Below are 25,815 nucleotides of genomic sequence, written 5' to 3' on the forward strand. Positions count from 1 at the left end.
TATTTTATTTTTTAATTTTTGTTGTTGCTGTTTTTTTTTTATTTTATTTTTAAATTATTTTATTTTATTTTTCTTATTTTTTTAATTTCTAAAATATATATTTTATTTTATTTTATTTTATTTTATTTTATTTTATTTTATTTTATTTTATTTTATTTTATTTTATATTTTATTTTTAGTCCAGACGTTGTGCTTTGCCCAAGAGCACCATCTTCTGGCTCTCCATGTCTGGGAGCTGAGCTGAATTCAGCTGCAAGGGAAGGTGCTGAGGGGAAGTTAAAGCTGCTGAAGCTGTGCCTGGTGGGGCATTTGCTGCCATTTCCTATTTAAAAACTCCAAAGCTCTCTCTGAACCATCTTCACTTGCTTTTCCTCAGAGTTCCTTGCAATTCTTGGCTGACTTTGGACACTTCTCTGCATGGTCCTGCTATTCCTGATGTCCTTGCAGTGAGTCCCCACTCCTGGGCTCTTCTGTTGCTCTGGCTTCTTTTTATTCCTCAGAGCTGATTTTCTGACCACTAAAATCAGGGGATCTCGACCAGAAACACCTCAAGAAGAAATTCTCTTAAGAGCTCACTTTGATCCCTACAAAACCTTGCTGCTGTGTTAAAACACTGCTCAGCTCATATTCATGCCAGTGAAATCTTTATTTATTCGTGTTCCTGTTCCCAGCACGGACACTGCACGCTGTCCTAGCAAGGCTAAATAAGACTGAGCTTTCCAGGGTGTGTATCCTGAGGTGAATCTGGAGAATTTAGCAGGGCAGGCCCTTGGGGTGGCTTTTTGGAAGACTTTGGGCACTGTTCCGAGCACAGATCATCTCATGGGAAGAGATAAAATGGAGAATTCCTTTTGGAAACACTTGGAGACCTCCAGTGCTGCAGTTGTCACTCCCTATCTCCCTGACTGACACAGCTGCAGAGACAGGATTACAAGATTTTATCACATGAATCTCATTAGAAAATGCCCACTAAAGGCTTTTCAAAGAGGTTTTTTTCAAAGCTTCCATCTCCCTCTTCCTAACAATTCATCCACCATGTTTCTGAATAAAGTCAATGAGAATGTAATGCACCCATCCTTTTTTTCTCTTTCTTATTTTTTTTTTGTAGCTTCCCTTGATAAACCAATATTTCTCTACCATATTGGAAGAATAGTGCTCAAGTTGAACATGGAAAACGTTGTTCAGCAGGACTCACTTTGGGTCCTACATGCTGTAAATGAGGTCATGCATTCAAAAGGGACTTAAATGCTGAGGTTCCTGAGATAGGATTTGTATTGTGCTCTTGACAGGCAGTATTTATGCCTCTGTCAAAAAGTTCCTTGCAGATTAAAGTTACAGGAGCTGCTACAACCAGCTTCTGGGTCTATTTTTAAGCTGCATAATGTGCTGCTCGATATCCTTTGATTATAGCAGGGGTTGGGATGTGATTGGAAGAACATGCCCGTGTGTGGATGCGCTGCACGAGTTGCAAATCTATTATTTACAGCAGACACAGGGTTTTTCTTCATTGCTTTTTGAGCCAATCCAGCCTGGCCCCTGTGCTGCAGCTCAGTGTGACACCATCTGGCTGATCCTGGACCTGTGTGAGAGCCACGAGCAGAAATTCAAAATTGTGATGTTTTGGTTCATTTTAGCAAATATCCTCTTGAGACATTGAAGCTGCAGGATGAATTTTCCTGCAAAACCTCCTAATATGCCTCTGTTCACTCATTAAACCCTACTCAACATTACATGCAAGTGAGAAAAAAGAAGATCATTCCAGCTGGCAACATTTGGGCCTGAAGGTTGAGCATCCACCAGCAGGATCTGGGCTGAGATCATTGGAATAGCAGCACCTCAGTTTCATAATGGTGGAAATATATTTCACCATTATATAGAGAGACAGGAGTGACTGTTACTTAAATTCATATTTGGATCCTGAACATCCCAGAAGCTCTAGAGATATTTGGAAATAGCTTTAGCCTACACCAGGCCCCTGGAGTGTGTGAATATTGAGGTTATTTTAACCCCTTTTTTTTTGCCATCTTGAAATACCTTTCCCTGTTCATTTTTCTTCATGGTGCCCAGGAGATATGGAGTTACTGGTAAAAGAGAGGTAAAACAAGGATTTTGTCTGGATGTCACACAGCCTGGAGGCCTCAGGAAATGAAATTATGACAGGGTAGTTTGTCTTGGAGGGATGATGAAGGGCTGTGGGTGACCTCTGTCCTTACAGATCTGCTGCTTCTCTCCATATTATTTCCAACTCTGCAATTCTATGGCATAAGCACGTGTGTTCCTCATGATGAGAGTGTTTACAAGAGCAGCATTTGTGATGCTGTAAAACCTGAGATTATTTAGTCTTCTAATTTTAGAGCTGTTCCCTTCTCCCTTCCATGCAAACCTGGTGTTAGCAATTGTAAATTGGCTCCAGCTTCAACTCAGAGAATTTAAAACAGTATGAAACTGATTTTTTAAAAGAAGGAATTATTCTTTTCCTCTATGTTGCCTTTCATGCAGACATATTCTGCACTGTGGGCAGTAAGCACATCTCAGATTAAAGCTCCTCAAAAGGTCCCAGCTTCCACCTGAAGGAAATTTGGGGAAACAAAAAAGGGGTCTCATGAAGTAATGGTTTTGTCAGGAAAATTAATCCACAAACACCAGAGGTTTATGTCCAAAAAGGAGACAAAGGAGTCCTTTTACTTCAGTCAAATAAAGGGAGAGGCCATGGGGCATTTCCCTGGGGTCTCTCCAATTTTTGGAGGGCTTTTTATCCCAATTTCCCTTCTCTCTTTCCCCATTTCTGAGGTACTTGAGAGGTTCAGACTTCCCAGAACACCTGATAGCAAAGATTCCCCTCGAATGCATAACCCTCCCTTTTAATTTTTAATTCTTCCGGAATTTAGGGCTTTTCCCCATTGTTTCTTTCACCTTTCAATATCCAATTCCATTTATCAGCAACCCTAAAGTTTATTTGTAAAGGCAAATATCTTTCTCCATTCACCAATCAGTGGAATCCTTCCCATAGTTTCTTTTATCTCTCAGCGCTGGTTTTGTCTGCCAGCAGACCCACAGCTTGTTTGTAAAGTGAAATCTGCTATTCCTCTCAGTCTCAGCCAGCAGACTCATGAAGTGGGGAAGTGTTGGTGGGACTGACAGCCTGCCCTGGGTTTGGCTGGGAGTGGGGAGCTCTGGCCATCAATAAAAGCCAACAGTGCAGCTCTGGGCTGTGTCCCTGTGGAGCAGGAGGGAATTCCATGTGGGAGCTGCTGTGTTGTATTTGCTGGCACCTCCATGGCAGGGAGGAATTATGGATCTGACTCCATGTGCTCAGAAGGCTGATTTATTATTTTGTGATATTATATTATATTATATTATATTACATTACGCTATACTAAAGAATACAGAAAGGATACTTATAGAAGATAATAAAAGATAATATAAAAGCCAATAATGAAAACTCATGACTCCTCCCAGAGTCCTGACACAGCTTGATTGGCCAAAGAGTGAAAACAACTCACAGCAGAATCCAATGGAACAATCACCTGTGGGTAAACAATGTCGAAACACATTCCAAAGCATCAAAACACAGGAGAAGCAAATCAGATAATTATTGTTTTCCTTTTTCTCTGATGCTTCTCAGCTTCCCAGGAGGAAAACCCTGGGCAAAGGGATTTTTCCAGAGAGTGTGAATGGCCCAGTGCTGCTGTCAGGATTCACCAGCTGCACGTCTGTGCAGGAGCTGGGGACTCAGCACAGGGGTTAAAGGCTCTCTGCAGAATGTCAGACCTCTGCTCTGTGTTTGTCCTTTTGCCAAAACAGATTTCGTGCTGGGGAAAGCTCTCAGCTCCTAGTGCTGGAGAAATGTGTCTTCTGTAGTACAGCTGCTCTGGGAGATTCCTCTTCCCCTTGTCTTCTCACCAGTCTCTCTCAGATCTGGTTTTTAATGAGGTTTCCTGCTCCAGAGAGCTACCACAGAAGGCCATTGGTCTGAACCTCTTCCCTCCAGAAGAATGCATGAATAATTCAAGCCCATTACCATTCATCCACCTCCCACCGAGGCTGTTGCCCAAACGAACTCACTCCTGTCCTTTTAACTAATTATTCCTCCCTGACTACCTCTATTTTCCCTCTTCTTTTTCCATTTTTTATTGGAAACACCACCTGCCTGCTCCCCCTGCCTCTTCCATCAGGTTCCACAGGGAATGCTGCTGCTGTGGGGACTTTGTGTGACAGAGCCACCACCAAGAAACAAACAGGCTACTGCTCAACAGGCCAGCTCTGAGCCCTGCTGAAAGCTCAGAAGTGATTTTGGCAAGGGGGATTGTGACCGTGTTCACAGGGGTCCGAGGATGAGGGAAGAGATGAGGATCTGGCTCCATGTTTCAGAAGGCTGATTTATTATTTTATGATATATATTATATTAAAACTATGCTAAAAGAATGGAAGAAAGGATTTCATCAGAAGCTGGCTAAGAATAGAAAAAGAAGGAATGAATAACAAAGGCTTGTGTCTGGGACAGAGAGTCCGAGCCAGCTGGGCTGTGATTGGCCATTGATTAGAAACAACCCCATGAGCCCAATCCCAGATGCACCTGTTGCATTCCACAGCAGCAGATAACCATTGTTTGCATTTTGTTCCTGAGGCCTCTCAGCTTCTCAGGAGAAAAAATCCTAAGGATTTTTTTTTCTGGTTGTTTCTAATTAATGGCCAATCACAGCCCAGCTGGCTCAGACAGAGAGTCTGGGACAGCTGCCTTTGTTATTCATTCCATTCTATTTTATTCTTAGCCAGCCTTCTGAGATGAAACCTTTTCTTCTATTCCTTTAGTATAGTTTTAATGTAATATATATCATGAAATAATAAATCAAGCCTTCTGTAACATGGAGTCAGATCTACCTCTCTTCCTTCCACGTAAGACCCCTGTGAACCCCACCACACTGCACAGCAAACCTGCCTGCCCACACTTTTTCCTTTTTCTCCCTTTCACCTTCCTGTCTCAGCGCTGCTCATTTTCCTGAAATGAACCCTGCAAAGATGAAGCAGGCAGGAACAGCAGCTTTTGTTTGGGTGGGTCAGGGGAAAGCAGAGCTCTGCCATGGCTGTGGCACAGGGCTGGCACTGCAGCCAGCTCTCCTGACTTTGGCAGTGACTTCCTGAGGGACTTCATCCTGCAGGGACCCCAATTAGCAGCACTTCAGCCCAATTTAGCTCCAGGCTGCTAAATTCCTGTCATGTATCCTCTGAAAGGCCAGCCCCAGCCTGTCCTTGCTGGATTGGGTATGAATGGGCACAGGAAAGGTGAACTATTCTGTATTCTATTACTTATCCCCTTGGGCAGTGCAGTCTTCCCCTGTAAAGTTGAACTTCAAATATGATAGTTATTAAGGCTTGTCTAGGTTTGAGATTTAGCTCATATAAATTCTGACAGGAACAAATGGCTCTAAATTGTGACCAAATCTTTCTTTCTCCCCATTCTCTTGCCCTTCCAGGTCTGCTGCTCAAAGAGGAAACTGAATCAGAACAGCTGAGGAAGACAAACAGCTGCTTTAAAACAAAGTTATCCAGATCTCTTCCTAATAGAAGAAATTACTGCAACATGCCATGCTGCAGCTGAAAGCAAGATGCTTGTGACAGATCCTTTTCTACTTGAAATTGGCTTTTAAAGCAGGCAGCAAGTGGAGGGGAGTGGAGCATGGCAAGCTGCATGCAGAGCTCAGGGGAGAGGGAATCATGGTGGGATTCAGTTTCCTGGGTCAAAGCTCCACCAGATAACACAAGAAATGATATTGGATGGAAAAGCAGGTAGAGCAAGGCAGATCAGTGAGACGTGGTAGGAAGCAGCAGGGCCTGGGAATTAGGACACCAGGCACGACGAGGGAGTGTTACAGGCATGTTTGATGAAAAATCTTTTCTTTAGTATTTTTTTTCTCCTGAGAAGCTTCAGAAACAAAATGTAAACCTTGATTATCTGCTGCTGTAGAATGCAACAGGTGCATCTGTGATTGGTCTCATGTGGTTGTTTCTCATTAATGGCCAATCACAGCCCAGCTGTCTGGACTGTCTCAGTCAGTCACAAGCTTTTGTTATTATTGTTTTGCTATTCTTAGCTAGCTTTCTGATAAAAATCTTTTCTTCTATTCTTTTAGTATAGTTTTAATATAACATATATAATAAAATAATAAATCAAGCCTTCTGAAACATGGAGTCAACATTCTCGTCTCTTCTCTCATCCTGAGACCCCTGTGAACACCTTCACAAGGGAGTCTGGGAATTATTTCTGATTTGAAGGGCAGAGCATTTCCCCATTTGCTCTGCCCCACCTTTTTCTTTTCCCCGTTCATGCCAAAGTGCAGCAACTGTGGGTACTGCAGAATGGGATTAATGTAAGGTTTACTTGGCTCAGGGAACTGCAGTGGGAATCGAAACCCAGGGCAGGGCTGGCAGGGTGATTTTGGGTGATTTTTGGGGTGGGAGGGTGGCTGGCCCCAGCCCAGCCCATGCCTTCTCCTGAGCCAGGCTCAGTGCCCACCTTAGCCCCAGCCCAGGGCCAGCCCCAGCTCTGCCTCTGCCTGGGCTGGCCCTGCAGAGCTCATTCAGCTCAGTTAAATTAGCTCAAAGAGACCTCTCAGATGCAGATTTCTTACCTGTTCCAGGGCTGCTCTCAAGGATGTGTGTTCAGCACCCAGCCTGCCAGGGCTCTGAGCTCACCAGGGATCCGCAGGCACGCTCAGCAAGTCAGGAAATACAATTTTAGCCACAATTTCAGCCAGGTTGAAACAAGGTGTCCTTTGACAGCAGAGAATGGTGGAGTCCTTTGACTCCAGGTAATGCTGCTCTGTCAGGCTGCCCAGATCTGCTCCAGGCAATGGTCCCTGTCACAACCCTCAGTGATGCTGCAGAGGGGAGAGGATAAAACCTGTCAGGAGCCAGGACATTGCTCTGGTGATTCAAGACCCTGGCAGGGGGCTCAGAGACCTTGGCACTGAGTCACAAACTCCTGTGCCTTTGATTCTAGCCCATGGAAACAATTCCCAACTTTGTGTGAGGAGTTACAAACCCCAAGAGTTTGAGTAGGATGATAGTTCATTTGTCACAGGGTGAAAAAGTGGAATTTTGGGGATTTAGAATGGGGGTTCAAGAGGCAAGATGGAGGAATCTGGGTGTGTCCTGTCCTTCTCCTCCTCCTTCTTCTTGTCCTCCATTTTCTGCTGTGATGGTGACACTTTGGGATTGGTTTAGAGAAGAGACAGACTGTCTAACATAGGTGATAGATATTGGAAAATTATTGTAAATAAAGCACAGGTCGTTCTTAGTATAAAAAGCCAACACCACCCCAAGGGCAGGGACTGTGCCTCAACCCGAGCTGCTGGACAGATCTCAGCAGGTCAGAGAAAGAATGGAACAGGAAAGAGAAAATAAACTATCAGAACCCAGGACATTGCTCTGGCTGCCCTGGAGGACTTGAGACCAGCCAGGGGGCTCAGAGACCTTGGCACAGAGCCCAAGACCCCTGTGCCTTTGATTTTAACCCATGGAGCAAATTACCACCTTTACATGAAAAATTACAAGTCAACAGAGTTTAAGTAGAATAATAGTTAGTTTTTCACAGGATGAAAAATAGATTTTTGGGGTTTTTTAGAATGGGGGTTCAAGAGGCAAGATGGAGGAATCTGGGCGTGTCCTGTCCTCCTCCTTCTTCTTCTTGGCCTCCATCTTCTGCTGTGATGGTGACATTTTGGGATTGGTTTAGAGTAGAAGCTCACTGTCTAACACAGGTGATAGGTATTGGGAAGTTATTGTAAATAAAGTACAGGTAGTTCTTAGTATAAAAAGCCAACACCACCCCAAGGGCAGGGACTGTGCCACAACCCGACCTGCTGGACAGATCTCAGCAGGTCAGAGAAAGAATGGAAGAGATAAGAGAAAATAAACAACCTTGAACAGCAGAGCCAAGGAATCTCGAGTTCTTCTCCAGTTGTGGGGCTGGGAAAAAAGAGACTTTAATACCTCAGGAGCCATTTCAGCAACACAAAACCCGAGACCAGCCCATCCTGTGCCAAGTGATAAAACCTCCTGCACATGGCTACACTGCTGTCTTTGCCCTTATGATGCCTTTCACAGAGGATCTGGAGACATTTTCCAGGCGTTAGTTAATTAATCTCCATAACATCCCTGTGAATGAGGTGACTTATCTGCTGTTTCACAGACGTGTGAGCTGAGGTTAAGTGTCTTCCCCAAAGTTAAACAGTGAATTAGAGGGAAATGCTGAGAGGGAAATGAAGGGCCACAGCTCTGTCTAACAGCCCTGCTCTCTCCCCAGCACCCTGGCTGCCCAAGGAAGCTGCCTTCCCTCTACACCCCGTCCTGCTGGACAGCAAAGTGGGGAAGTTCAAATATTTCTTGCAAAACACGAGCTCATTAGCAAGTGTTTTACCTGTAATTTCAACTCCTGACACGGATCCGTGGGTATGGTGGTAGATTGTGCTCTGTAAAACAGGGATTTCTTATTCAAGGCCAATTAAATCTTTCTCACGAGGGAGTAAAATTGAGTTTAAAGACACCAACTGCATGTGTGTATTCTGACATGAAAGCATTAACACCTCAAACTGAAATGTATATTTTTTTTGAAAGGCTTCCAGGTTTGCCAGTACAGGCTCTCTTGTTTCTGAGAGAAAAATTGATTTTCTACAAATGTTCAGCAGGATTTTTTTTTATTATACTTCCCCCACCACCCCATCAGAAGAAGGAATTACTGCTTTTCTTCATAACTCAGCAGACATTCTGGAAGTCTGAGAATACATGGTTTATATTTGCAACTTCTGACAAGCTGGGGAAAGGAAATAAGTATTCAATACCTGTCCCACACAGTATTGCCTGTCCAGATCAATAAATGCAACAGCAAGGGCAGCACTCTTGTGGAGAGCTGCAGTTAGAGTTGCCACCTGCTTTTTGGCAAGTCCCTACATTTACTGGCATAAAGCCCACTCGTCTCTGAAATGCTCCAGCTGCTGCTGCTCCCTTCTATTTTAATAAGGTGTTTAAAAAGCTCCAGCTGTTCCTGAAGAAGCAGCTCAGAGGAGAAGATCAGTCTGACAGGCACGGCGTGAGCCAGGGTGGCCTCCCAGACGCCCCATGGTGGCTCTGGTGATCAGTGCTGACACGCTGGATTTGGCAGCTCTGATGGAAGCAATCCACTGCCAGATGGGGGAAGAGTGGAGAGAAGGGAAGGCAGAGGGATGCTCCACCTGCAGATCCACCCTCAGCAGCACCCAGGATGGCACAGGGAGGGTGAGAGGCACATCCAGCTCCTCCAGCCCGTCTTTTGTCCATGGCAAACCCAGCAGAGGTCACCAGTTCCTCTGCCACTAGGGAAAAAGCATCCATGGCCTCATTCCAACCCACAACAAATCACCTTTGTTCTCCCAATTAATTTCCCCTTCTGCTCAGCGTGTGGCACGTGTGGAATTAGCTCCAGAAAGGCAGAAATGTTATTTCAAAAAACTGTTTGAAACGTCCCAAAGAGGCATTGCAGCAGGCTTTACCCAGCGTTCCTTCATCTCCATTCCCTCTCTAATTACCAACGAGCCTCCTTCTTCAATGCTCTTTTATGGAGCTCTTCTTTTCTTCCCTGTTGCTATTAGAAAGTTGCTGATGTGGGAAAAAAAAGAAAAATAAAAAGGAGGGGAACGTGTCATGAGAAGAGTCATGGCAGACTGAGCTCACTTTGAAAAATCCCTATTCAAAATTGAAGTGGAAGCTTGGGTTTTGGGGTTTTTTTTCTTTTTTGGGGGGGTTTTTGTGCGGGGGGTTGGGTTGGGATTTTTTGGGGTTTTTTTGTTTGTTTGTTTGCTTGTTTGTTTGTTTTGTTTTTTGGGGTTTTTTTAATTGTTTTTTTGTTTCTTTTTTTTTTTTTTTTTTTTTTGTCTTTTGTTTTTTTGGCATGAAACCCCAAAACCCTGGTGGACAGGGGTGAATGAATTCTCAGCAGAAGAACATTGACTCTGCCATTCTTTCCTGGCTTTGCTTGGAAAAACAGGAGCAGCATGAAGGGTGGAACATCATCCCTCTTGATCACTTGTTCTGCCAGGAGACACTGCAGGTACACAAGTACAACATAAATTTGATTTTCGCTGCAATCAGAAACTGTACTCATCCCGTGTTTGTCAAGACAAAGTTTGAAATTCTGGTGAATATAGGAAGGCAGGAGGCTGTTATCATGCAGAAGTGAGATATCAGTGTGATCTGTGGCTCTTCAGTGCATTCCCTGTCTCACCACCCCTGCAGTTATGGGTCTTTCACATTCCAAGCTGTCACCTGAGCTGGGAGCAGGAGGAGGAGGAGGAGGAGGAGATCAGCCACACACCCATCCATCCCACCCCTCTCACGGTGCCAGCCCTCCAGAATAAAGGATTTATTCCCTCACACCCTTCTGATTCTGCCTCGTGGAAGTCAGTTGGTTTTGATTTGTGCTGGGATAATAAAACTCAAGAGGGTTTTTAATTTTTTTTTTTTTTTTTCCAGAGGAACAGAAAGGTGATACAGGTTCTTGACTTGCTTGGAGAGAAGCTTGGAGCTGTCATTGCTGAAAGAAGCATTTTCTGCCTATTTCTGAGGGACAAAGTGGGCCAGAAATGCTGCTGCCAGTTTGGTCACCAACACAATCTCATTGCTGAGCTTCTGACTGATTTAACACTTAAATCACCAGATCTGCAGTAAGCAAAATCCCTTCTATTGTTGTTTTTATCCACAGTTGATTTTCAGCCTGGTCCTGGCTTGGAGCTCTGCTGTAAAGGATCCCATTCTGCTCAGTTTTAACACCAAGGGCAATTTGGCTGCAGTCTGACCCCAAAATGCAACACAGGGCACATCCACAGGGCTGCTTCCAGGGAAATGTGTCTGAGAGTCACTGCCCCCAGCAAAGGAAGCTGGGAAAAGGGAGAAGCAAGCTGGAACCAGGAGGAGAGTGGCTGGGACAAACTGGAGGGTCGTGTCTTCGTTTCCTTGATCATGTAATTTGTAAAGCACGTCCCCAAAGCCCAAGGACAATGTGAGAGGTGTCACTTCACCCACAGAGGGTCACCCCTGGCACAGCCTGGAGGACAGCTCAGGGCTGGCACTGGCAGGAGCAGGGGTTTGGGACAGGGAGTGGATGGCACCACAGCCACTCAGCCCAATTCCCACTCTGTCACAGACATCTTTTATGGAAAAGCCTTTCCTTGGGATTTCTCCTCCTTAGAAGCTGAGAGGCCTCAGGAACAAAATGCAAACAATGGTTATCTGCTGCTGTGGAATGCAACAGGTGCAGCTGGGATTGGGCTCATGTGGTTGTTTCTAATTAATGGCCAATCACAGCCCAGCTGGCTCGGACAGGGAGCCAAGCCACAAGCCTTTGTTATCATTCCTTCTTTTTCTATTCTTAGCCAGCCTTCTGATGAAACCTTTTCTTCCATTCTTTTAGCGTAGTTTTAATATAATATATATCATAAAATAATAAATCAGCCTTGTGAAACATGGAGTCAGATCCTCGTCTCTTCCCTCATCCTCAGACCCCTGTGATCACCATCACACCCACTTCTCAGGAATCTGGGGGGGCACATTCCATATCCAACCTACAGCTGAGCTGAGCTGCTGAGCCTGGGAGCCACCCTGGCTCCTGCCCTCTGCTGGGGCCATCAGAGACCTGACTTTAGGGGAGTTGGGCACCTCATGGGCACCAGGAGCAGGGATCTGGGCACCAGGAGCAGGGATCTGAGCACCAGGAGCAGATCTGAGCACCAGGAGCAGATCTGAGCATCTCATGAGCACCAGGAGCAGGGACCAGAGCACCAGGAGCAGGGATCTGAGCATCTCATGAGCACCAGGAGCAGATCTCAGCACCAGGAGCAGGGATCTGAACACTTAATGAACAACATGAGCTGGGATCTGAGCACCAGCAGCAGATTTGAGCACCTCATGAGCACCAGCAGCAGGGATCTGAGCACCTAATGGGCACCAGGAGCAGATTGAGCATCAGGAGTAGGGATCTGAGCACCTAGTGAACACCAGGAGCAGATCTGAGCACCAGAACAGGGATCTGAGCATCAGGAGCAGATCTGAGCAGCTAATGAACAACATGAGCAGGGAACTGAGCACCAGGAACAGGAATCTGAGCACTTAATGAGCACCAGAAGCAGATCCAAGCACCTAATGGGCACCAGGAGCAGATCTGAGCACCAGGAGCAGGGATCTGAGCACCAGGAGCAGATCTGAGCATCCCATAAGCACCAGGAGCAGGGATCTGAGCATCCCATGAGCACCAGCAGCAGATTGAGCATCAGGAGTAGGGATCTGAGCACCTAGTGAACACCAGGAGCAGGGATCTGAGCATCCCATGAGCACCAGGAGCAGGATCCGAGCAGGGATCAGCAGGGATCTCAGCTGCATTTCAATTCCAGAGCTCCCTGAGCACGGAGCTGCCTTCATTGCAGAGGGGACAGTGCCACCTACAGCCCCGACTCAGCCTGGCTGTGGAACTGTCTCCAAACGTGAGAGGATCTGTGCATTTCTGGATTTAGCCTCTGGATTTAGCTGACAGCACCTTCTGAGCCCTGCTGTGGGCTCTGGTGCCGAGCACACTGCCAGTAAGCCATGGGCAGCACCAGCACAGCCACACAGCAATCCAGGAGGAGTCCCACTATCCCAACCACTCCCCTCCGTGGCTTTGTGTCATTTTGGAGACTGTTTGACAGGGCTCATAGAGAATGCCAGATCTTTATCCAAATCACTTCTATTTCCATCAGGTTTTGTATAGCTCTTGAACTCTGAGCGTTCTGTGAGTGATTATTGCAGATATTGTGGCTGTAAAACTTCCCACAAACACACACAGATCACAGCTGTTCTGAGAGAGGAAGGGAACGCAGAATCCACTTTGGTGGGCAAAATCCCCCAGCAAATGCAGAATTGATTCCAAACTCAAACAAACACTGGGCCTTTCTACAGCTAATTAATGACACAGTGCTGTGCTGTAAGCCATGGGCAGCACCAGCACAGCCACACAGCAATCCAGGAGGAGTCCCACTATCCCAACCACTCCCCTCCGTGGCTTTGTGTCATTTTGGGGGCTGTTTGACAGGGCTCATAGAAAATGCCAGATCTTTATCCAAATCACTTCTATTTCCATCAGGCATAACCCTAACCCTAAACCCAACCTGGGGTTAGGGATGGTCCCAAGGAACAAGCTGTGGAGGCAGCCATGTTGTGGCAGTTTTTGATTCTAAACTCAAAACAAACACTGAGGCTTTATTAATTACAGCTAATGAATGAAACAGTGCTGTCCTGGGTGCTTTTAAAGGCTGTACACACCTGTCATCCAGAGGAGAAAGGGGTGAGATTTGCTCTGTTCGTGTAACCTGGGAGTTTGGCTCTGTTTCGTTCCAGAATTCAAGGTTAGGTTGGGTCTGACCCCCGTGATCCCTTCAGAAGAGAATCAATTCCAGCAGCTACACCTGAGGAGTGGCAAAATCAAAGCAATGGCTAAAGGAAATTTGTGTGCTTTAAGTTTGCTCCTAAAAATCTGGACTAATTTCATTCTGAAGCTTCAGCTCTGTAATAGAAATGTAGCACCAGTCTGCTCAGGAAAAAAAAAAAAAAAGAAAAAACAAAAAAACCAACATATTTCTGCTCCTGAACCTATAGAAATATCTCATGTGTTAGCAAGGATTTTGACATTCAGGTGACAATTCTGTTCTAGGCAGTGGAGCACAGAGGGAATCAAATCAGATCACATCACCATAGGAGGAGGATTGAACAGGGTAATGAGTAAGATGGGCTGGTGTTTAAATAGCAAGAGATATTTGGGTGAAGATTAAAGGATTTTTAGTCATGGGTCCAAATTCCATGGTTAAATAGAATTTCTGGTGACATTTGTATAACAATTCTGGGGAATTACATTGTGTGGGTTTAGTTTGTGATAAAGTTGAAGCTGCAGGATCTCCTACAAGGTACAAGAGCCATTTTTAGCATTAAAAAGTTGACCTGCTCGACCTCTTCTCAGTGGTTCTGGTCTTTGACCTTGGCATGCAGCATCCAAAGAATCACGGGATCAGCATCATCCTTGAGGATGGTCAGGAGTGCTCCAGGATCACAATCCCACTGGGATTTCTGTGACTGAGCATCTGTGAGAGTTAAACTAAACCTGTCAGACTTCATGTCAGAGTTGTTCTTTGGAGCACACTGAGGGGCAGCTGACTTCCCCAGGTACTTTCTAATTTTCTATCTATTTCTTAAAAAATAACTTTTAAAAGTTTAAAAACTTTCTATTATTCTAAAGACAGAATTAGAGCAAACAAAGCTCTCTGTTTATCTCCCAACACCAATTTTTCTACTCAGGCTCAGTTAATGCATGCTAACCTTAGTGTAAATATTTAATTTTTTTTTTCCTAGATAACCTCCTTGAGGAAAACTTTCTGCTTGATTTTTGAGGAGTTCCTCAGCTGCAATCATGCAGAATTCCCAGGATTTCTATGACTGAGCATCTGTAAGAGTTTAAACCTGTCAGACCTCATGGCAGAGTTGTTCTTTGGAGCACACTGAGGGGCAGCTGACTTCCCCAGGCACTTTCTAGGGTTTCTTTCTATTATTTTAAAGGCAGAATTGGAGCAAACCAAGCTAGAAAACCCCTGCTGTGGTGACTTTGTGGCTACCAACTGCCCCCACCACCAAAACAATCAGTTCTTGAGTCGGCCAGTGCTGTGTGGCCACACTTTTCCCATCTTTAAAGAAAATCCCCGGTCATTATACATTTCTGCTGTGCTTTGAGTGCTTGCTCACCCATCACCCTGGAGCTGCAGGTGCTGCTTGCAGTGCCCTGGGGTGCAGCATTTATCACCCCAGTCCCTGCAGCAAGGCCGTGTGCCCCCAACCCTCTGTGAGCTGAAGCTCTCTGTTTATCTCAAACAGCAATTTTTGTACTCAGGCTCAGTTAATGCATGCTCACCTCAGTGTAAACATTTTATTTTTTTGTTTTCCTAGATAACCTCCCTCAGGAAAACTCCTTCTCCCTCAGGAAAACACTTTCTGCTTGATTTTTGAGGAGTTGCTCAGCTGTAATTGTGCAGAATTCTCAGGTGCAGAGGTGCCCTGCCTGCTGATGACAGGCACTTTCATTTTGCCTTCATTTTCACTTTTTTCACTTTGCTTGGGCAAGGCCACTTGAAGGACACCTCTCTTCTTCTGCCATCCCATCCAGTGCATGAGAAACTGCAGAACTTTTGCAAAATGTCCCAGTCCCTTTGCTCAGCAAAGCTTCCTTGGGAAACACACGGATTTTGCTCTCAGGAGTGAGCCACTTGTTCCTGTGGGTTTTGAGAGGTTGCTGGAGGGGAGATATTTCCATCCTTTTCTGTAAATCAGTTAGGAAAAGACTAACTGGCCCTGATTCCTGCTCCTCCCTGGGCTGGGCACAGCCACAAAGGGGAAAAGAGGAGAATGAGCAGAAAAGAGGAAAAGAGGAGAATGAGCAGAAAAGAGGAGAATGAGCAGAAAAGAGGAGAATGAGCAGAAATCCCTGGCAGCCTCAGGGTCTGACCCCAGGGTTTCTGTCCCCACACAGGCTGCTGGTGTCAGATCAGCTTGAAGAGATTTCATTGATGCCTGACAACTTTTAACAGTCCAACACTTCCATCCTCCCTGTAGAGCTCTGCACTCATCTGCTACTGATGTTAAATAATCATTTTGTTTTCCAGGTTTAAAACATGGGGTTCCAATGGGCAAAAGTAGCAGGAAAAGCCAGTGAGGTGAGAATGTTTGGGGATTAAACATGGCTGAGAGAGATTTCAAATTCTAATCATGACTTTTTTTCTCAAGTATTTGTTCTGCCCTATCAGCTAATACAGCAATGGTGCATGCATTAACATCCTGAAATTGAAACAGAGATCAAGGGTATAGGGTATAAATTGGTTTTGGAGCATAACATTAAATAATCAAACCACGCTGGAGCAGCCTCTGTGACAAGATGACTTACATTTTTGGTGCTGCTTTTTAAATGTGATTATGCATTTTAATTGTTTAACTTCAGCCTCTAGAGTAGTTTCAAAGATGTTTTAAAATAACTTATGGCATGAAAAGCCTCCTGGTTTTTAAATATGCCTCGGGTTCAATAAATTTGGTTTTAATTTTGTGTGATGTGTGAAGCAGTGACTTTGTTCAGTGCTTCCAAGGGGGTGGAGCAGGATTTTCTTAAACACTCTGGATTGACGAGGCTACAAATGTGTAAAGACAGTAGAAATTTCCATTCAGTTTGTTGTTTTGTTACTCTGGAAGAACACAGGGCTCCACAAATTTCATATTTGGAAGAGCAAGAATCTTCAGGGGCAGGTTGGACAGGGCTTGGAGCACTCTGGGATAATGGAAGGTGTTGGGATGGGAAACCCATGGCAGGGTTGGGATGAGCTTTGAGGTCCCTTCAACCCAAACCATGCTGGGATTCTGTGACTCTGGGAAGAGCTCTGGGACACAAAGGGACTGTGGATAAACAGGAAAAGGTGATGGGGTTGTCTCCCCCACTCCTTCAGCCATTCACCTCATCCTGCCCTTCAGGAACCCAAGAGACAGGGAGCTGCTCCTCCTCAAAAGAAAACACTTCTGTAAGAGAAACAAGTGCAATCAGAAAGCTTCATTCCCTGGGAAATTCATATTCTGAGAGATGAAGGATTTGGTCTGAGGAGGAAAAGGTAAAACTGGAGGAGCTGTGCAGGTGGAGCACTTGGAGCTGGAGATGCTGGCAGGACCCGGCTGGGACGAGGCTGTTCCTGTGCCACAGGTGGCACTTGGGCCATTTGTGACCCCACATGTGACAGAAATGCTGCTCACAGAGGGGCTGCCCTGCTGGACAGGCTGTGCAGCACTGGGGCTGTCTGAGCTGAGCTCCAGGGGATTCAGGGGGCAGGATCAGATCCTTCCTCTGCACACAAAAGGGTCACAAATCAGCCACAACTGTCACATGCACACCTGCAGTTCTGGAGAAATTAACTCCATCACTTCTCCAGCTGTTAATTCCTCCAGGATTGAATCTCTGGAGCAAGGATTGCACAGATCTGTAAGCTGCAGGTGTATAGATCTGTGTTTGTATCTGTATCTAACGACAAGAACTTCCTAAACAAAAATGTCAGCTTGTCGCTATAGGACACAAAGGAACACACGCTCACACCGTTCTCAAGGTGAAAGAGAAAAAAGGGGCCGTTTATTTTCTGACTCCAACATTTATAGTTTTCCAAAAGTGACAGTGGATTGGAGGGTGACAGTGGCACCTCTCCAATGCCACTGGTTAAACCAACAGTCCATCAACTCTCTCCTCCTCCATAAAGGAATGCAAAACAATGAGTTATTTACAGAAAGTGTGTGAGAAAATTCACTACAAGAATGTCAACATCAGAAGGCTTAGAAAATCTTAAAAACCCAGGGTGACATCAGCTCTGTAGCAAAACAATGTAAAAGAGCACTTCTATTATCACATGCACATTTTTCAGAGAGGCGACTCCTGGTAAACCTTTCTGATTTCAGAATGTTTGTGAGAGGTAAAGTGTCTATTCTCATTCTTTATTTTCCTAATTTAATTTCATTAACTCTACATCAGAGTGAGGAAAAACTATCTCAACAACCATTAGATCTTTTCAAAACAGCGAGGCTTAAAGCCCAGGAAGTGATTTGTGCACGCTCTTGATTTTCTGACCTGTAAACCATCCTCAGTGCAATCCCCAGAGCTCAGCAGCTCCTTACAGCCCCAGCCTCTGAGCCCCACATTAAAGGTGCCCGAGTGATTCACTGAGCAGTGCTGCTCCTCGCAGTGCCTGTGCCACTAGAAGGCACTCTCTGCTAGAAAGTCAGGAAAAGAGAAGATTTTCATTAAATAATTCCGTGTGGACACCTCCAGGAAAAGTGCAGACTCCAGGTTTAATGCTGGAGAAATGCTGGACAGAGTCTCTGGCTGTGGTTACAGCTGCTTGCCAGCCAAATTATAGAATTGACATTATTTCCCTTTGGAGGGCAGTGCCAAATGTATTTACAGTGTGAGGGACTGAATTCCACGAGCTCTGAGCTCTGGAGGAAGGGCCAGTGAGTGGCTCCAGCACTTGCCCAGGATTTGGAGGACAGGCAGGTGACATCTACAATTCCACAGGAACCTCTGGCAACCCAGTTCCCTGAGGATGATGCCTCAGGTTTATCTTTTTCTTTTATTTTTCAGATTCTGTGCTGCTTTAGTGTGTGGGTCTGGGTTCACATCAGGGCATGCTGAGCTCTGGGCACAGAGCAGGGACACAAAACAATTCCTGCTCCAGCTGGGCACCAAGGACAAATGATCCAAATCTCAGCCCAGGAGCACAAACCCCGTGGGCTGGAGAGAGAAAAACAAGGATGGGACTGCAGGGGCTAAAGCTGGAATGGGACAATGAACTGCAAGATGCAAATGGAGCAGAACTGATCCAAGGGAGAGACCCCGGGAGCGCTCGGGCATTTTGGGACCATTTTGGTTCATCTTGGGTTCATTTTGGGACCATTTTGGTTCATCCTGGGTTCATTTTGGGACCATTTTGGTTCATCTTGGGTTCATTTTGGGTTCGTTTTGGGACCATTTTGGTTCATCTTGGGTGCATTTTGGGACCATTTGGGTTCATCTTGGGTTCATTTTGGGACCATTTTGGTTCACCTTGGGTGCAGCCCTGGCTGGGCTCTTGTGCTGCCCAAGGTGGATCCATTGAGGAGATCCTTTTAATAAATCCCTGCTTTATTCTGTAGCTCTGCCCAGCCTCTGCTCCAGCTCAGCCTTCACCAGGCATCAAGGAAGGGAACCAAGGGCACTTTCCTGGGGGTGTTAAGAGAGTCAGTTTAAAGGAGGACAGGAAACATCAGCTGGCACAAAGGCTCCCTGCCAAAACCAGAGTGGCAGGATGGAGCCCAACAATTCCTCTGTCCCACAGCAGGCAGTGATGTGGGGGGGATAGAATGTAAGAAAATAAAGGTAGTTTAGAAATTAATCTTACCCCTAAGGAGTTGCAGCTGGGCCAATTATCAAAGATTAGGGACAGGCCTGACTTTAACAGGCCACAGGTGTACCCAATGAGAAGAAGAGTGCAATAAAAGAGTGGGTGGCTGGGTGAGAAGGGAACTGGAGTCAGTGGCTGCTTTGTGAAGGAGTCAGTGCTCTGAGAACTGCCCAGGAGAAACACCAAGAAAAGCCAAAAGCATGAAACTTTTGTGATAAGGAGACAACAGCATGGAACCCCTGCAATGAGGTGAGAGCACAGTGACACCTGCCTGGCCCTGAGGGAGCTGGGCTCATCCTGTGGGAAGGGAGGCTCCCAAGCTGGCTCCTGCCTGGGGTGAGTGTCACAGGTCACTGTGTCACTGGCTCTCTCCAGCCTCATTTAGTGCCTGCACCAGATGCTGCTGGCTGAAAGCTGCAGTCTTATTTACTGTACGTTGTCTTTAGGGCAGAGATTAAATGAAAAATCCTCTTAAGGATATCACAGCTCTGGATCATTTATCAGTAGGCAGAAGTGTTTAAAATATGCTTTTATTAGAATGCTGTTCCTCTGTGCAGAGTAACATTCCTGCTATAAAGACAGGAATTAGGAAACCAGAAGAGATGAAACAGCAATGTCAAATTTATTTGTGTTGCCCAGGTAAAAATACACAGGCCACACAGCTCCTGTGATATTTAACTTATTTCTCAGGTCTTAATTCAAACCCAGCCCTGCTGTTAAAGATTGCCTGCACAGTCTGTGGCTGAAGACTTGCATTAGGTCACTCCTAATTTCTGTCACAGAAAAACACTGATTCTGTTTGCTGCTCCTCATGCAGATCTTTGAAAGGGCCTTGTCTTAGGTTGGAAATGCACGATGTGGCCAGGGCTGTGTGTTCTACTGCCATCTGTCAGAGCTGGGGCTGTTATCTCTGCTCATTGGGCAGTTTTTCTTTATCTCTCCCACACCAATCCTCCCTCCAGGAGATCTCTGCTGTCCATGGGCCATTAATTATTAATTACCTTCTGTCCATGGCCAGTGAGTGTCCCTGCATGGCTGATCCAATTCCATCTTCCATTGGGAGATGCTCCGCCCAGGGGAGGAGCCAAGCATTCCTACCTGGGTACAATCTGAGGTTTGGGACAGCACAGCAGCCTTTGCCCAGTGCATTGCCAGAGGAGCAGCTGCCTCTTCCACAGGACCTTCAGAGGAAAACTCCCCCCTTGTGCAGGATCCCTGCTCCAGCAGAGCCACAGCTGGCACTGCAGGAGGGCTGAGCCCCATGGGATGGGGCTGTGCCACCTCCCTGACACACAGAGGGGACAGGGCCTGCTCTGACTCTGCCAGGGTTGTTTTGTATTACTGCATTTTTAATTTTTCCTAATAAAGAACTGTTATTCCTGCTCCCATATCTTTGCCTGAGAGCCCCTTAATTTCAAAATCATAACAATTTGGAGGGAGAGGTTTGCATTTTCCATTTCAGGGGAGGCTCCTGCCTTATTTAGCAGACACCTGTCTGTCCAAACCAAGACAAGCAACTACAGCTGAAGTGGGGCTCTGAAGGCTCACAGGGGAAGAGAAGCAGGGCTGGGAGAGGATGGCAATGCAAACCCAGAGTAGGTGCAGGGAAAAGCAGCTAAAATCAGTCAAGTGTTACATTTATGAGGGAAAAATATCCCAACTGAACAATGACCGGAATCTTTCCAGTGACTGGAAAAATACAGCTGCTTCTTAAAGCTGAAATGATTTTCCTAGAATTTATTCTGCCAGGATAAACTTGAGGAAAGCAGGGTTACTGCTGCTGTACAGGGTGAGGGCAAATTCAGCAATGGCCATGGAGGAACACAGCCAGATGAGAACTTATAACATTATACATCATATATATATATATATATATATGAGAATGTACATGTATAAACATCATACAAAATTATTATCCACTTGAATATGCTTCCCTATATTCTAATTAATAATTAATTAGAATTAATTGTAATTTATTACTATTACTATTTCTAATTAATATTTTTCCTGTATTCTGATTAGCTGCTAAAGCCAGATCTGACAGGGCACGAATCATCGCCTTTTTATTATACAGAGCACACCTGGATTTTTAGACTTTCCTGTGAGCAGCAGCTGTGCTAAGTCTTTTTATAACTCACAACTAAATATAATCTCCCATCTAATGATATATTTATGCTAGATTATGCTGTAACACACACGAGCTGGCTATTTGTTACCACATAACCGTTTATTAGATTTTTTTTTTGAAATGACATTACAAAGGACCTAAGGCTGGTATTACAAGTATATATTGATACATTTCTCATGTTCACAAAATTCCCCTGTTATTATGAGCTTTTATTACAGTGAGTTTGGAAAAATGACCTGTCATATTGCCTTCACAGCACTCAAGTGCTAATTTGGTGGCATTTAAGGAGCAGCTCAAGTGTGGTGCAACTGCTGCCTGCCACTAGTGCTTGCTGAAATCTGCATTTGAAGCTGGAGGAGCATTGCAATGATTGTCAGGAATGGCTGACATTGGTCATTTTTCTTCACAAGTGACACAGTTCAGACTCTCCCAAACACACCTTCCATGGCCAAAATGTAATAAATACACACTCCAGGCCCAAAGATGTGGGCATGATTAGAAAAGCAAACAAAAACAATCAAATATTCTGAAGTTGCTATTCCGAGAGAAGCAAGGCTTTAAAAATCTACCTGGATTCTCTCATTTTTTGTTCATGTATCATTGCTTTGCTAGCAAACTCCAACAGGGCAGTGATTCCCACTGAAAACCCCACACAGACATTGCCACAACCCCTGTCCATCAATCCCAACCCCTTCAAGCCAGTTATGGATCAAAGGTAATGGCAGAGGACATGTTAGAAACCTTCAGTCCCACGGTGAGGTTGCTCTGTGAGCAGCTCCTTGCCTGCCCAGGTGTCACAGCTGGGGTGGCAGTGGCTGCTCAGGTGTCTCTCATGGCCCATCTGCATCCCCTTGATGCTCCAGGAACACCAGCAGTAGGGGAGATGGTTTTGGTGTTCAGTGCCTCTCGTTTCCTTTATTACATGGATGAAAGACAACACAATCCTCAACTAGTGAGTGCCTGATGCTCAGAGCTACAATTAATGCAATGAATTAAGTTTCAATCTTGTGCTTCACAAACTCACAAGGCAAGGTTCCCATTTGGAGGGAGTCACTAAATGCTGAGCTATCAAACATGAAACATCTACAAAAGTACAGGAAAGAGAAAAAAGTGACTCCACAAAAAAATACACCCAGGAGTTGAGATCCATAAGATCTGTGTTTTAATAACACAACCAAGTGATCCTCGTTACAAGAATTCAAAAAGTGAAATTACAGTACACAAAATCAAAATAGAAACTACCCTACCCCAACTATACAATGTACATTAGGAATGCAAGCTCTGTAACAATATAAAAATGCTTTCACACACTGGAGTTGCAAAAAGCCATTTTTTAATTCCAAGGATTTGTAGAAAAAAAAGAAAAAATAATCTTCCATGACTTGAGTTGTTGGCAACCTGTTGGGGAAAAATAGTAAGAAAAGAGATTACTGGGAATTAAGAGAATGATGCTCAGCAGAGATTTTCATTTGTGGGGCTCAGACTAATGGAAATGACACTGAGGGCAACAAAGCCAGTAATAATTTGTGTTTCTAACAAGGTAACACAAAAATAGACACCTTAACAAGCAAGAACATATCTGTTCCAAACACAGGCCCACTGTAATACAGGGGCAAGAGGGCAATCAGAAAGAATAAGAAGAATATATAATATAATAGAATATATAATACAATAGAGATTTACTGGCAGGTGAATTGCATTCCTCCAGGGAGCACTGCCCAGGGACATGGATTGCCTCATGCCTGGGTGCCCTCCCACACAGCCAGCACCTGCAGCTTGGCAGCTGGGAGAGAGTCACTGCTCCCTGCAAGCTCCCAGATGGCACTCAGGAGGAATTTGCAGCTGAGGGACTCCTCAGCAGCCCCCGGGGCTCCACCTGGGCAGTTGCTCCAAAGCCTGAGTGCCTTTTCCATGGGGAAATCCCTGCTGGTGTCCACCCTGAGCCTGCCCTGGCCCAGCCTGGGGCTGTTCCCTCTCCTCCTGTTGTTCCCTGGGAGCAGATCCCTAACCCCCCCAGCTGTCCCCTCCTGGCAGGAGTTGTGCAGAGCCACAAGGGCCCCCCTGAGCCTCCTTTTCTGCAGGCTGAGCCCCCTCAGCAGCTCCTGGTGCTCCAATCCCCTCCCTGGCCATGCTCTCTTTCTCTTTATCCCTCTCTCTGTCTCTCTCCAGCACAATCACCCAGAGCAGCCCCCAAACCAAGGAGCAGCTCCCTCTGTGTGTCCCAGCCAGCAATTCCAAAGGCCCAGGGGTCTGCTCCAAAGCCAGGATTTACTTTAGCCCTTGTTGGAAGCCGGGGTCTTGTTCTCCCCCTCGAGCTCCTCCACGCCCGCCTGCATCATGAGGTCGGCGATGTTGCGCTCCAGGTCATCGATGCGGCAGCTCATGTCATCGACTGCCCGGGGGTCAAGGGACAACAGGGACAGCTCAGGGACAGGGACAGCAGCCTCAGCAGGCACCTCAGAGCCCCCCCCAGCCCAGTCCTGGGCACTGTCAGAGTCGGGCACAGCCGTGCCAGGCTCTCAGCACACTCACCGGGGCAATTCCTGATTCCCAAAATCCCATCTCAGCCTGCTCTCCTCAATCTGAGCCCACTCCCCTCCTCCTGTCACTCCAGGCTCCTATAAACAGTCCCATTTCACCTTTCCCTTCAGGCCACAATTAAACCACCCTGAAGTTTCACGTTTTTAGGTGAACAATCCCAGCTGTGCCAGCCTTTCCTCCAGCAGAGCTGCTCCATCCTCTGCTCACCCTGGAGCCTCCTCTGGTCCCTCCTTTCCCAGCCCCAAATGATAACATTCCCCTACAAGTGTTTAAAACTCCCTTGGTTTCATTGTTTTTATCCTTACAGCTTTGAGCAAACACTTATGGCCGCTTCAAATTTCTCTTACAAACCCCACTGGCCAACCAGATTTGGTGACACTTGTAATGCTGCCCCCATCTGAGTTTAGAAAAGGATATTTCTTCCAATTATTTGGTCAGACATGGTTTGAAACTTGTCCTGCATTTGCTGGAGCAATGTCTGCACCTAATAGAAAGGGATAAAAAAGAAATGGTTTGTTTCCTTCAGAGGCTTCAGGTTACCCGATCTCATGTAACAACTACATTGATCTTTCACTGCTAAACTCAAACCCCTGCAGTACAGTTATACCTAGAAGTAAAAGTGCTACTTAAATACATGTATAACGAGGTGTTACAGGAAACATTTGTAAGATCTAGAACCCGGCCGCCTCCCCAACCAGGACCAAAGTCAGGACAGCACCTCCATGGCCCCGTTAACGTCCATGGCCCCAGTAATGTCCGTGGCCCTGTTAACATCCATGGCCCTGGTAATTGCCGTGGCCCTGTTAATGTCCATGGCCCTGGTAATCGCCGTGGCCCTGTTATCGTCCATGGCCCTGGTAATCGCCGTGGCCCTGTTAATGTCCATGGCCCTGGTAATCGCCGTGGCCCTGTTAATGTCCATGGCCCTGGTAATCGCCGTGGCCCTGTTATCGTCCATGGCCCTGGTAATCGCCGTGGCCCTGTTATCGTCCATGGCCCTGGTAATCGCCGTGGCCCTGTTAATGTCCATGGCCCTAGTAATCTGCGTGGCCCTGTTAATGTCCATGGCCCTGGTAATGTCCATGGCCCTGGTAATGTCCGTGGCCCTGGTAATGTCCGTGGCCCTGGTAATGTCCATGGCCCTGGTAATGTCCGTGGCCCTGTGACAGTCCGTGGCCCTGTTAATCTCCATGGCCCTGTGAACGTCCGTGGCCCTATGAACGTCCATGGCCCTGGTAATGTCCGTGGCCCTGTGAACGTCCGTGGCCCTGTTAACGTCCATGGCCCTGTTAACCTCCGTGGCCCTGTTAATGTCCGTGGCCCTGTGAACGTCCGTGGCCCCGTTAATCTCCATGGCCCTGTTAACCACAGGGGGATTCTGTGGCGTCACAGACCGGGTTGTGACGAGGGCCCCTTCTCCTTCCACCCCCTGCCACGCCCAGCGACACCTCCCGCGGAGCAGCTGCTCCCAGCCCCATCCAGAAGCGGGTTCTCCCTCCTTCCCCGGCTCTCCGCAGCCCGGCCCGGGCCTCACCACGGCCGTCAGGTCCTGGACGCTCTTGGGGTCGGTCTCGGCCATGGTGGCTCCGGCGGCGGCTCCACTTCCGGGCCGCGCCCCGCCGCTTCCGCCAGCTCTCGCGAGAGCGCCCGCCCCGCGGCATTGTGGGAAATGTAGTCCTGAGGCCAGCCCCGGCAGTCCACGGACCGGCCCAACAATTAAAGATTTTCGCTATTTCTACATTTCGGCTGAAAATTGTGCTGTTGTCTTATTAATTATCCTTCTGTCTTCTATTGGTTACTGCTGTATGAGCGTGGTGTTAAATCATTCTATGTAAAGAGCTTCTCTGCTCTAAGGATTATACATTTTTGTTTGAATGACTGCTGTTGTCTCTGTTTAACATGCACAATTTGGTTCCTGAAGTCCTCATTTCTTTACACGAAGAAAAATTAGTTATTTATTTTAATAAATAATACATTCTTAAATTTATTATTTATTAATAAAATTTTTATGATTTAAAAATTATTATTTATTTTAAATAATAATTTATTAATTATTAATTTTATTACTTTTTGTTTTGTTTTTTATTACTTTTTGTTTTGTTTTACTTCTTTTATTACTTTTGTTTTATTACTTTTGGGGTT

General features: G+C 46.0%; 1 protein-coding gene and 1 long non-coding RNA gene across 2 annotated transcripts; one reads left to right on the forward strand and one right to left on the reverse strand.

The window, feature by feature from the left end:
- The first annotated feature begins 21,226 nt into the window (after nt 1-21,226).
- Nucleotides 21,227-22,503, forward strand: LOC139596452 (uncharacterized). The gene is made up of 2 exons (XR_011681322.1): nt 21,227-21,923; nt 21,956-22,503. It is a non-coding gene; the product is annotated as an uncharacterized lncRNA (long non-coding RNA).
- Nucleotides 22,449-25,319, reverse strand: HSBP1 (heat shock factor binding protein 1). Its single transcript, XM_071440763.1, has 4 exons — nt 25,208-25,319; nt 24,091-24,157; nt 23,405-23,524; nt 22,449-22,530 (listed from the first exon to the last, which is right to left on the reverse strand). Exons 1-3 carry the CDS (start codon nt 25,250-25,252, stop codon nt 23,406-23,408), a joined length of 231 nt encoding a protein of 76 aa, XP_071296864.1. The 5' UTR covers nt 25,253-25,319; the 3' UTR covers nt 22,449-22,530; nt 23,405.
- Nucleotides 25,320-25,815: the final 496 nt, after the last annotated feature.

The sequence above is a fragment of the Agelaius tricolor genome, unplaced genomic scaffold (genome assembly GCF_023055355.1).
Source record: "Agelaius tricolor isolate 1412-34295 unplaced genomic scaffold, bAgeTri1.0.p SCAF_15, whole genome shotgun sequence".
In the NCBI taxonomy this organism is placed as follows: Eukaryota; Metazoa; Chordata; class Aves; order Passeriformes; family Icteridae; genus Agelaius; species Agelaius tricolor.